The sequence below is a fragment of the Microtus pennsylvanicus genome, chromosome 14 (genome assembly GCF_037038515.1).
Source record: "Microtus pennsylvanicus isolate mMicPen1 chromosome 14, mMicPen1.hap1, whole genome shotgun sequence".
Taxonomy (NCBI): domain Eukaryota; kingdom Metazoa; phylum Chordata; class Mammalia; order Rodentia; family Cricetidae; genus Microtus; species Microtus pennsylvanicus.
The window spans coordinates 19,280,744-19,292,714 of record NC_134592.1 but is presented as its reverse complement, the minus strand read 5'-3'; the positions used below and the strand labels follow the sequence as shown (position 1 = coordinate 19,292,714).

Here is an 11,971-nt window from a genome sequence, read left to right as displayed (position 1 = left end):
AACAGTCCCTGGCTGTTGAAGTCAATTACCTCACCAGATTCTCAGATTCAACAAAAACACAGTATGCTAGGCACTGCCAGGACCTGACTGAATGTTTCCCACACAGGCCACTGGCCAGCACTAATTGCTAGATGTGTTGTGTTAATGGTGTCACAGGAAACCCTAGATAAAAGAATTAAACAGCTTTCCATATTATATGACATCTGGATCTTTACTATGACAGTTAGAGCCGAGAACCTCAAAGCCAGAGCCTTTTATAAACAACACTGAGCATCTATCTTGTGGTCACCGTGTCCTAGGAAATGTGCTCAGAAAGATACTGGGCCTCTATGCCCCTCTCCTTCCCAGCCACCAACTCTCGCCACCAAGAATGTAGAACTTAGCATAAGTCATCACCTCGTTGTGCTCCAGACAGGCAATCATGATCTCTGACAAAATGACAACCCCAGTTCTTCCTACGCCAGCACTGCAGTGCACCAGCAGCGGAGGGTTGGGGCTCTTGGGTTCGCTTGTACTGTTTGTATGACGTCGAACAGACTGGATCTCTTCAAGGTATGCTGTGAAAAGAACCAGTGAAATACAAAGGTACTCAGAGACAACGGCATATATAAAGTCAACAACCATCTCTTTGTTCTCCCCACTGAGAAGACTGCAGATAAAGAGCACTGGGCACCAAGGGACCAGAGCCAACTATGGTGACTGCAGGCAAGTCAGTGCCTCAGCACGAACGAGATGGAGGAGATATGAGTTAGCTGTGACATTCTACTTATGACAAGGCATCTCTTAAGAACGCCTTCTTGGGCTGGCAAAATGGTGGTGGGTGAGGGTATTCACCAAGACTGATGACCCGAGTTCAATCCCCAAGAGCAACATGGTGAAAAGAGAGAACTCTGACCTTTACACATGCGGTGTGGCACACACACACACACACACACACACACCCCTATAAACCCATCTTCTGTTGAAACAAGTGCAAAGCTTCTATGAAACAACAGAGAGGGACTGTTGTAGAAACCGGAAACGAACCTAAGCTGCCCCAAAACAAAGACACTTACATAAAAATCCTTTGAGGTCTTCGGGACAGCCATGCTCGGGCCAGTCTGTGTACTGCAGATGCCAAACTGTCCTCTCCTGGCCTGTGAGGAGGTGCTTCATCTTCAAGCCTGTCGTGGCATAGCAGCCCGAGTCCGTGCGGAAGCGAGTTGTGATCTTAAACCGTCCATAGGTGACAGTGTTGTGCCTTGAGCCAAGTCTTGGCCAATACCTAAAGCTCTTCTCCCTGCCACCCTCCTGTTAAAGACAGGCACAGTTCAGCAGCAGCACAAGAGCCAGCCTGGGGTACTCCTCACTCAGGCCTGCAAGCGGGCCACAGCCTCACCCTGCTTTTCTCAGGTCAGCGCTCTGGGTGGTTAACATAAATGGTTCTTTGGAGTCCCAGAAAAAAAACCCACCGAGAGGAATGCGCACTTACCTCCTCTGCTGTCACCATTGCGATAATTGTGATCCCCTGTTCCCACACCATCTGCCAAAAGTCCTGGCAGGTATTTTGTAACGGTCCCTGTGTGGCAATATAATCCCACTCAATTCCACTGACAGAGACCTAAAATCAGAGAAGGTTAAAAGCTTAGTCTGTGCATGGAATATATATACATGCATAGCCTTTGGGGTAACACTAAAAACTGACTGGGCTATTCAGCAGAGGATGGATACCTCTGGCTTCTTTATAAACATATATACCATGAGTTCATATGATAGCCACGTGACTTGGAGCAATCTGCTCACCTCTCAATTTCAGTTTTATCCACAAAATGAAATAACTGCCGGTCCATAGGGTTGTGAGGACAGAGCGGATGTATACAATGTCTGGCTTGTTTGTAACAAGTACTAAGTAAATAGCTGCTCCCGCCGTGAGGCGAACAAAACACCATGGTGTCCCAAATCACAAACAATTTGCCACGATGAAATATAAAATATTCTTGGAAAAGTAAAATCAAAATCTAAGCTAATGCCAGATATCTTCTATTTAGAGTGGTCTCCACCCCAAACTGAGTCAGATCACCCTCCACAAGGCCAAGTTTCCACTTTGGACTTAATGCTCCCCAACAAGGCTTTACAGCCCAGAAACCTGGGCTAAACTAGGTTCTACCGGTAACTGCCGACAACCATTTCTGAGTGCCCATTAAATGTTAAAGCCTGTGCCAAGCCCTGTTCCACACAGCCTCCCTCTAAGGCTGCCAGGCCTCAGCACCAACTCTGGGCCCTCTCACTGGGCTCCCTTTCAGCAGTAGCCTGTGGGTGGGCACAGGCTATGATAGCAGTTGGTTAAACAAATGGAGGTCTCACAGTTGGTGAGAGATCTAGGAGCTGACTCAATCTGCCCAGTTCTGAAGTTCATATTCTTTCCATGACTCCTCAATCTGTAGCTGAAAATTTTGAAACACAACTACAAAAAAAATCATAATGTTATTCCATTTTTACCCATCTAGTCATAAAAGATGGGATGAGTTATTCCAAAGATATGTTTGGTTTCTAAATACACAATACCCATACGAAAAGCAAGGCAGTACATGCATCGATTCCTCAAAAACCATTAAGCATGCCTTCATTCCCACCACCTGGGAGGCAGAGGCTGTTCTCTGTGACTTTGAGGCCACCCTGTATAAACAGGCCAGCCAAGGGGACATAGCAAGACCCTGTGTCAAAAAACCAAAAACCAAATATAACTAAATAAAAGCTGTTAAGCAGCACACACGGTGCCAAGACTTAATAAATCCATGGAGATCAGACTGCTATCAAATATGACATGGAAGCTGAAGAAAAACCAGGCACAACTCAATCCCTGGAAGGGGCGTTCCCCTTTCTGGAACAGAGAATCCAGCTAGTTGGCATGAGCTGAGTATCTGTGCCACCGCCTCCCGCTGTAACAAGTGGAACAGCACCCAGCTGCCCAGGACAGCATCAGACTGTTCTGGGGAGTGCTTCTTTAAAGAACAGAGCGACACTAGAGATCACAAGGACACGGGACAGATGGCATGCTCCTAAGCAACAGCTTGTGCGAGCGTCCTCCACAGTCCCAGACAGCACATGGGCTTGCCATGGCTGGGGAAAGGGAGGACATGAAAAGCAAAGTAGGCACATTCATTATATACAACGCACACAGATATATGATGGGGTAAAACTAGTGATTCCAATACAGCAGCTCCCGTGAGAACTGACAAGCCCCAAAAGAGTCTTCAGATTTAGGACAAAGTTCTACTGGCAGACAATGAAATGCCCCAAGTCCTGGCAATTATATGGGTGCAGACTGGCTACCACATGGAGAGTGGACGTGATCTTGGCTGCGTCTGGATTCTCTAGCTTATAACATAATTGTCGCAATGACTCCAAATGGGATGTTTTCGCAATACAGAACCCAGTGTAAACCTTAGGTTCCTCCAAGTCAGCCCTGGACTGCAGTGTTGTCTGCCGGATGCTCTTCTCACCTTAATATGGGACGCGTTGATGTAGCCAGTGTTGTTCTCCTTGGTTGGTACCAGCTCTACTCTCGCGTCATCATAGGGAAGTACATCTTGGAACCGATTTCTTTCTGCATTTTCAGGCAGCCGGGCTGTTGAGCACTCCCCATCAACCAGGCGCTTTTTAAGAATCCTTTCATATTCTGTGAAGACCATTCCTTGCTCCAAGCGCTGTTCCAGAATCTTACACTAGGAGATAGGACATGTGTGAGGAGTGAGTCACATGTCACAGCTGAGTGGACTTTTGAGGTCCTGTTTGCTCCTTCAAGGTCTAGCATTTTCATTGTGACAGATTCTACATGAAACCAAACCAAAATTTCACAAGTCACAAAAAGCAGAAAAGACATGTTGTTGGCAAGACGTAGAGCGCAAAATTGGGTTTGAAAGTGAAATCCAGCCTAAGGTGGTTGCTTAAGCATGAGGTCTAAACCTATGGTCAGCTTTGTGATCGCTAGGAAACAGAACTCTACAACAGCCCAGATTTTGGGAGCAAATGCTCTGACTTAGAAGTGTGTAAGACGCGGAGAGCAGTGGCAGGTGAGGGCCACCTGCAGATAGATGCAGCTAATGAGGAAATAAACACCTGTCTTATTTTAAAATAATAAGGTCTCAATTCAGTATCTAATTTTGGTTTAAAAACAAGATGATTTCCAATATAATGAAACGTCTGCTTTCTCTTCTATGTATCGTTTACACATGTTCTTACTTTGAAGAACTAAAACAATCAAGGATCTTTAGAAACAAAAAACTTGATCAACATTGGAGCCTGAAATTACTTAAGACATTAAAGCCGCACATTCGCTCCAGCTGTGACCCAGATAGCAAGAATTCCTAGGATTCATTTATGACTATTAAATTAGGCCAGAAAATTCACCAAGATTTCACAAGGACACTTTTGAGTTGCCTTCACCATCTCTCCACTGAAGCATTGAGCCCGGCACCCTGCACGCACTCACCCGTTCGTCGTTCGTGGCTCTGGTGGACACTTCCTTCCCTTCATCAGGCAGAGGCAATCGGGACAGGGAGAGTCCATTGAGGGCAGCCAGCTTAAGGGGACCAATTTTTTTTGCATCTGCTCGAGTCTTTTTCATTCCCTGTAAGAAAATATTTATACACATATAGAGAATGTACCCAGATGCAACCCTTTCAAAAGTGACGACAGTGAGCTAAAGAGGAAGCAAGGCAGCGCTCTCCTGCTAGCACCCAAGGAGCGAGCCCTTCCCACACAACCGCCCAACTAGCTGCCGGAGGAAGACGTGCCTTTCAAGGCCAGAGCTCTGATAAGGTCTCCAGATAGAAGGCTTTGGCTCCAATTGGTTACAAGACTCTGTTGCAATGAAAGGTGAGGCTGTGGACAGGCAACATTCTTACAGAACTACCCAACTTTAAAACATGACAGCACACAGAACAGAAAAACAAGATAGCAGTGGGCTGCAACAACCTTTTTCTTTTCTTATTTTAAGACAGGGTCTCACAATGTAGCCTTGGTATGACTCTCTATACATACCAGGCTAGCCTCAAACTCAGATATTCATCTACTGGTCTCTGCCTACTGAGTCCTCAGATAAAATGCAAAGCAGCCTTTACTATTTTTAAAACAAACAAAAATTTAAATCATTCTGAAAAAGAGAAGGAAGGAAGGAAGGAAGGAAGGAAGGAAGGAAGGAAGGAAGGAAGGAAAGAAAGAAAGAAAGAAAGAAAGAAAGAAAGAAAGAAAGAAAGAAAGACTGCTTTCACATATTCCACTCTACAGTCCTGAAGAACAATGCGACCTGGGCTGTCCCCAAAACGGTCACATTTCTAAATCATAAGTCCAGCTGCAGTGTCTATCAGCAATCCAGAGCAGAAGGGAGCATCAGTGGAACACTGTCCTAGCAAAACGGTGCTTCCCAAAGTTCTCACGCCTGGTCATTTTCTTCTCTGCAGCAGGTAAACCTGAGAAGTCCCCTCGAACATTCTGTAGAGTTACAAGTCCCAGTGTTCAAAGAAATGGTTTCCTCAGTTCTTAGAAGGAAACCAGCTTACTCCAGCTCTGTAAGCCTAAAAGTGCCGTGACACCAGGGCTGGAAGCACTGAGCAGAAACAAAGAGAAAAGCCATTTTGGTGGGGAAGGAAATGCTGTACTGTAATTGGAGAGTATGCGTGGCCCTGGGCATATATGCCGAGGCGGCTAGAACATGGCACCGGCTGCCCAGAAACCTGCTGGGGTCTACCGACCTCCTCCACACAGTACTGAAACACAGTCTGATCGCCCAGAAACCTGCTGGGGTCTACCAACCTCCTCCACACGGTGCTATGTCTTATATCCCCCCCCCCCCCCCGTCTTGACTAGTTTTGACATGGGACTGGGGATTTGAACTCTGGTCCTCTTGACTAGACAGCAGGCATCTTACCCAGTGAGCCATCTCTCCAACCTATAGAATATTTTTTAACTTCATAGTTCATATTGCTTATAAGCTTCCCACATAATGCAATTCAGACTTAGAATGGGCAGAATCCTGGGTGTAACTAGCTAACATCCTTCAGGTAAGTCACCTTTGCCCTACAGCCTTACCTGAGCAGAAATCTAGAAAGGGAGAGTGCGGGGGGCGGGGACACACCACAGACTGACACTCCAGCTAAAATGTCCTGAATATAGTCTGCACAGAGCACAGCTGTGTGCTGCGGAGTTTAACAAGCAGCTCCCAAAGGGAAAGGTTCTTCCCTCCCTGGTCATTTCCATGGTGCAGACACTGTCACTGCCACGCCCCAACTGCCTAAGGAAGTCACCTGGCTCACAAGATCCCTAAAGCGGCATGGTATTGGCTGACTCAGTGTACTTTGCCTGAGATCCAGACAGCCCACACTGCCGAGCCAGGTGACGGTGGTTCAGCACCAGCTGCCATTATCCCTTACCAGGCCCATGATTTTCAATGCCAAATCTGCAGGGCTTCTTAGGTGAGAACCACACTGCCCAGGCCTAAAGGATGCATGGAAGACCCGGTTTTTATGCAGATGGGTGAGCACCCAAACCAGTCTGCCTTAGCGATAACAATCTAATCCCTGGAGGTGGAAGCCTGGGTGGGGAACTCTGGACTGTCCCTTCTTGTCTGCTACTTTGCTACTTACTCTCTGGTCTTCTGGGGTTTTTTTTTTTTTCCTCTTTTAACTTTAGCTCGCTTTAGTGCTGTCTGTTGACAGTGGCAGGATCGTGTGATGTCACCATGAAGGGGTCAGAGGCTAACAGGGGGTTAGCCTTCTCAACTCATGGGAAACTGGAAAACTAAACCAAGCTAATACTGACAACGCACTTGTGATGTTTAAAGTTTTATTTTAGTCTCCCAGGTACACTGAGGTCATCTCATTTACAAATGAGCAAACTGGGTCATGGAGAGACTAGACGGTTTGTTCAGGGTCACTACTGCCACTTTTATAAAAGAATCAGTGCAAAACAATAAAAAAAAATGTCTTTTCTTAAAATCTGTTACATGGAAGCATTTGCTTCAGCAGGTAGACTTCCACGCCTAACTGCAGTGAGACTTAATGCTGACAAATGTGCAGATGACGGGCCCAGGCCGCTAAGAAAAGCCGAGGGATGATGCATGAAGGGTCTTGCCCACTGATGAACTACAATACCCAGCAGGGCCTATACTCAGACCCAGGCTGTTCACTGCTAGGGCCTATATACAGGATATATATATATATATACGCCTCCGCATATATCCTTGGGTAGGTAAAAATCCCTGTGCAAAGAAGAGGCCAAAAGATGGTTCAGCTATACAACTTCACTAAAAAGTCTTAAAATATAATGTGAGAAGAAAATTTGTATTTTAAGACAAGCAACTACATCAAAGCCCTCAGTGTAAGCTGAACCTGCCAGACCCCATCGAAATATACTAAACTTCTCCCACCTTGATTTATTAGTACATTTGTTGAACAATTACAGAAGATAATGGCAAGCTGTGTTACCTCGAGAGATCGGGGGGCCGGAGGGTTTGGTCCCCTCAACTCTTGGGAAGTTAGAGAATTAAAGGGGACTGTCCTCAATGCAAGCATCATTTGGAGTACTTGTGCTCCACATAAAAACAGTGGGCAGTTCTTACTGCATTGTCATAGAAGGCTCTATCCTGCCTGCTGGCCTGGGGACTCAAGCACACTGTCCCTGCCCTAATGCTGCTCAGCCTGTTCCCTCTACCATGGTCCGCTTCAGCACTGGCCTTTGCATACTCAGGAATAAACAAAACTGAACTTACAATTCCATCCTTCAGCTGAGTAAAAGACTGTTAAATCTGAGCCCTTTCTTAGGGTGTTTTCTTGCATGTACTGATCTGTCATAAGCATTGTGATCCTCTGAGCTTCCCAGCCTGCCTGGAGGCCTGCGTCACTTCGAGGCCCTCACACACTAGGCCGGAAGCACACTTGCAGAAGCTCCTCAATCTTTGGGTCATCCTAACAGACATGAGTCAAATGGACGCACTCTTCCCTTTGACTCGGTTCCAGTGCAGGCCACGGGTCAAGGAGTGAGGGCCATACAAGCTGCACCCCTGAGCGATGCAGCATGGTGATGAGTGGACGCACCGCCAAACAGGACCATAAAGGCTAGGTCAGAGGACGGGAAGTCAAAAGTGACTCAGTGCAGAGTAGCCAGGCCTGACAGGCAGATTCTACTCAGTAAAATGCTACATAGAGTGGACCTGGACCCAGAACGGAGGAGGAAACGGGCAGGTAGAGAGAAAAGTAAGCTGAAAGTTCCAGTGGGTCACTCACTAGTTGTATGACCTTGCAAGAGCTACTTGGTATTTCTGAGTCAGCGTCTTCATTTGTGAAAGACGACCAACAATGGCTCATTATAAACGGGGCACAGCAAAGATGAAATCTCCACACGTGGTAAACGTTCTGAAAAAGCCAGCTACAGAAAACAGCTCTGGCTCCTACATTTTGTTTTAAATGCGTAGGAAGCGCTTCCCCTTGCTTATCAGAGGAGTAGCAAACAGCCAGCGTGTCTACAAGGGCCTTCTGTTGAATGCCCGGTTTGCTCTCTCGTTCTTGTAAAGAGATGGAGTCCCTCTCCAGCCCAAAGAGGCCATGGCCAAGACAGTCACACTGGATCCAGTCTTGAACCCCAACAACTACATAAAGACTTAGGGACACAGCCTCGGACACCTCTCCCAAGACGTGACTTGGACAAACAGAACGATGTTCCGGGATGCCTTGTCACCTCACAGTATTTTAAGGGGGTGGGGGAAGGTGGTTAGCAAAGCAATCCTGGCTAGAGTAATGAACTGTCTTCTTCCTCAACGTTTTATTAAGACAGTTCGGGGAGTCTTCCCACCCTCTCCCATAGACCTCTTCTCAGCACCCAACGTACCTCTAGCCAAGCCCACTACCACCCTCACCAGCCCACAGCCTTTCCACAAGAACTCGCACATGCCCCCAAATAAGGCAAAAATCAGGGCTGACAGTTACTGAGAAAAAGCAAATCACTGAGAACCCTTGGTACTGAGGGAAGAGGAGACAGAACACAGATTCAGGGGCCTCTCGTCCACAGCTGAGGCACCTCTGCTCCTGGGCCAGCTTACCCCGAGTGGCGGAAGTCCTTCCACAATGTTCTTCTTCCCAGAGAGGAGATCTGACACTGGCCTTTTCTTGAGAGAGTCCCTCCTAGCTCGGTACCTCCCCGAAGTCGTGAGGTCAGATTCAGACATGGAGGGGGTTAACAGCCCATCTCTTCGGGGCCGATGGGTCTCCACAACCAGGGGGACGGTGCTAATGGCCTTCACCCTCTTCTCAGGCTCCGTAAAATGGGATTTGGGCTCAAGAATATGCAGAGGGCCGGCGACTGGAGTCACCGAAGCACAGGGGTAGTTCAGCTGCTGCTCCTGGGAGTAAGCACCAGTCAGGCGGGGCTCGGACAAGGCCGAGACGGCATGTGCTCTGCTGCTGTCCTCGTCCGGGTCCTCCTCCTCCTCCTCACTGCTGTGGATCAGCATGGTGGCATCAGAAAGGGACTTCTTGTGGCTGTATCTGCCACTTTCCTGCTCTTCGCTCTCCTCTTGCTTTGTTCTGTCAGAAAAGACGCTGGACTGGGAGCCTGCTGAGCAAGTCCGCGGAGCCACGTCCGCGGCTGAGGCCGACATGGTCCTCTCCTTGAGCCTCAGGCCTTCAAAGCCGTGTGTGAGTCCCGCAATTTCAATACTGTTCCTCTTCTGTAGGTGGGCATGCCGGGCTGCTGTGAGGGGCTCGCTGACCTCCTGCAGGGAATGGGCCACGGGCAAGCTGTCCTCCTGGAAGGTCTGCACTGAGTGGTGGACACGCCTGGTGATGAGATCCGGATTGCTGCTGCTGATGTAGAGGTGCCGGGACAGGTCTGGGGTGCTGTTGGCGGGCCTCGGGTACGGGTACGGTGGGGGTGGCCGGTACACCTGGGTTCTCATAATGTTTGGAGCTGGATAGTCCTGGGCCTGGAGCTGCACGTTTGTCAGCTCGGGCACACTGACGGCACCCACCACAGGCCGCCTCTCAGCAGGGTAGGGATACGGAGACTGACTGTGGAAACTGTAGTTCAGATTAAATGGGTAGTGGGCCGACTGGGGAGAGGTAAGGTGTGCGTGCTCCCGGATCTCAGGCTGGCTGTAGACCAGGGCATCGGGCCTGCTGTATGCGTAGGAACTGCCGATGTTGAGGTTCCGCAGCGAGTGGCTGTGCCTGTCTGCATGCACCAGGCCTCTGTTGAGCTGCTTCATCACAGTCTCGTAGTCCGGGGTTGGGCGGTAAGAAGGGGGGATCAGGGCACTGTGCCGATGGGATGGGATGTAGTCGGGCCTCATGACGTCACTGCCAGTAATACTCGGGTTGGAGGACATAGGGGAGGGCTGCAAGTAGGGCTGAGGGGTATTTAAGGAGTTCGTACTGTGTGCACTGTAGACGCTGCCGTTGCGGATGCGACCGCTGAGGTCAATCTGGGTTCTGTCCAAACTTGTCTGGGAGTGACAATAGAATCCATTCTTGCTGGGCACAAAGATGTTATCTGAAGAAGGAAAAGGTTTTAAAAAAATCTTTAAAATGTCTTAAATTGGACTCATTACTCCAGCCAAATACTGAGATAGCCCTGGAAGAATTTATAACTTCTCTTGCTAAAACGACACAGCTTCAGTGCACTAAGTGGCCCTGGGAGCTTCAACATCCTCGCCTATAGGATGGGGTAAGTCTGCCTGCTTAAATCTCACCTCTGGGATGAGGAGGTCTGCCGCTGAAAGTGAGGTACTTAGGATCTGACCAAGTCTAAGTCCAATATTGAAAGTATAAATCATAGCACAAAATAATCTTTCTTCTGAAAGTTAAAAAGATATGTTCCACTACAGACAAGAAGCAGGCATTGTACAGCGCTGTGAAACTCAAAGAAGAGACATTGTTGAAGCCCTGAGCCACGGTGGGTGGGTGCTAAGCTCAGGCAGGAACCAACAATCTGTGCACATTTCCTTAAGTAGAGTTTTAGTTTGTTTGCATAGATTCTTCTTTAATGAAATAAACCCACTGTCAAAGGGCACCAGGACAGCAGGTACAGAGCTTCCCGTCCAACAGGGAGGGTCACTGGTTGTGTAACTCCACCAAAGGCCCAGAAGCCAAGAAGAACCAGGCTAAGGCAGCTGAAGTTGCTCCACCCAGCTACCAGTTGAGCAAGATGTGGATCCAGAGCTGCAGGCTCAGGCTACCAATCCTACAGCGCTGGCTGGGCTAGAAGAGGCCATCTTTCCTCCACCTGCCTGCACTTCAGCAGTCAGGGCCTGCAGAAAGCATTGTCTGGGTGATTGAGCGGCTCCATTGGGGTGCAATGTCTGGTAACTGCCGGGCACACTGTATTGGGCATGCAAGCAGCTCTGGGAAGGCCATTTGCATGCCTCTCTCCTGCTGCACTCAGCTGCCTCATCCCAGGCTTCTCCATCTGCACAAGACTTGGCCATTGCCAAATTTCTAGATTCCTTTTTTGGTCACAGATTCCTTTTCTGGGTTGTCTAGACCAGGGTGACACCTACTGACCTAGTGTCCCTGCCTCCAGGCTCTCTGAAGAGCACACAGGACTATACCCCTTCATCCCTTGGTGCCAAACACATGCATGTGGCTAGTAACAGTAAGGAGAAAGTGAGCAGAAAGTTGAGAGCCAGTTTCTGAGGACCCCTCCTCCCATTTCCCCAGTGCCTTGACCTACAACATTACAGACAGAAAAGGCTCCTCCAGTCTGAGAGCCCGATACAGGCTGACACGGAACAGAGCCCACCTGCCAGGACACAACAGACAAGGATTCTGATCAAGAAGTAAAGCCACTGAGAGTTTTAAATGTTGTTAGCACAGCAGAATCAGACCATCCCGGCTGAACAGGAGCATGTGGGCTGGAGGGTGCTTGGGATAAGGGTGTGTGGGTGACAGAGCAGAGGGGCAAAGCCAGAGTCCCCCAAATAGAACAAACTAGAGAGGAGCAA

The 11,971-nt window shown here is 48.6% G+C and overlaps 1 protein-coding gene across 1 annotated transcript in view; it reads right to left on the bottom strand.

Annotated features, from left to right (window-relative positions):
• Ptpn21 (protein tyrosine phosphatase non-receptor type 21) overlaps window positions 1–11,971 on the bottom strand; it is a 55,913-nt gene that overhangs the window by 2,105 nt on the left and 41,837 nt on the right. The window contains exons 13-18 of the mRNA XM_075947286.1: window positions 9,074–10,521; window positions 4,472–4,609; window positions 3,483–3,704; window positions 1,472–1,600; window positions 1,056–1,290; window positions 397–557 (exon numbers count right to left, since the gene is read on the bottom strand). Coding sequence (XP_075803401.1) covers window positions 397–557; window positions 1,056–1,290; window positions 1,472–1,600; window positions 3,483–3,704; window positions 4,472–4,609; window positions 9,074–10,521 — 2,333 coding nt within the window. The remainder of the gene's footprint in view (window positions 1–396; window positions 558–1,055; window positions 1,291–1,471; window positions 1,601–3,482; window positions 3,705–4,471; window positions 4,610–9,073; window positions 10,522–11,971) is intronic.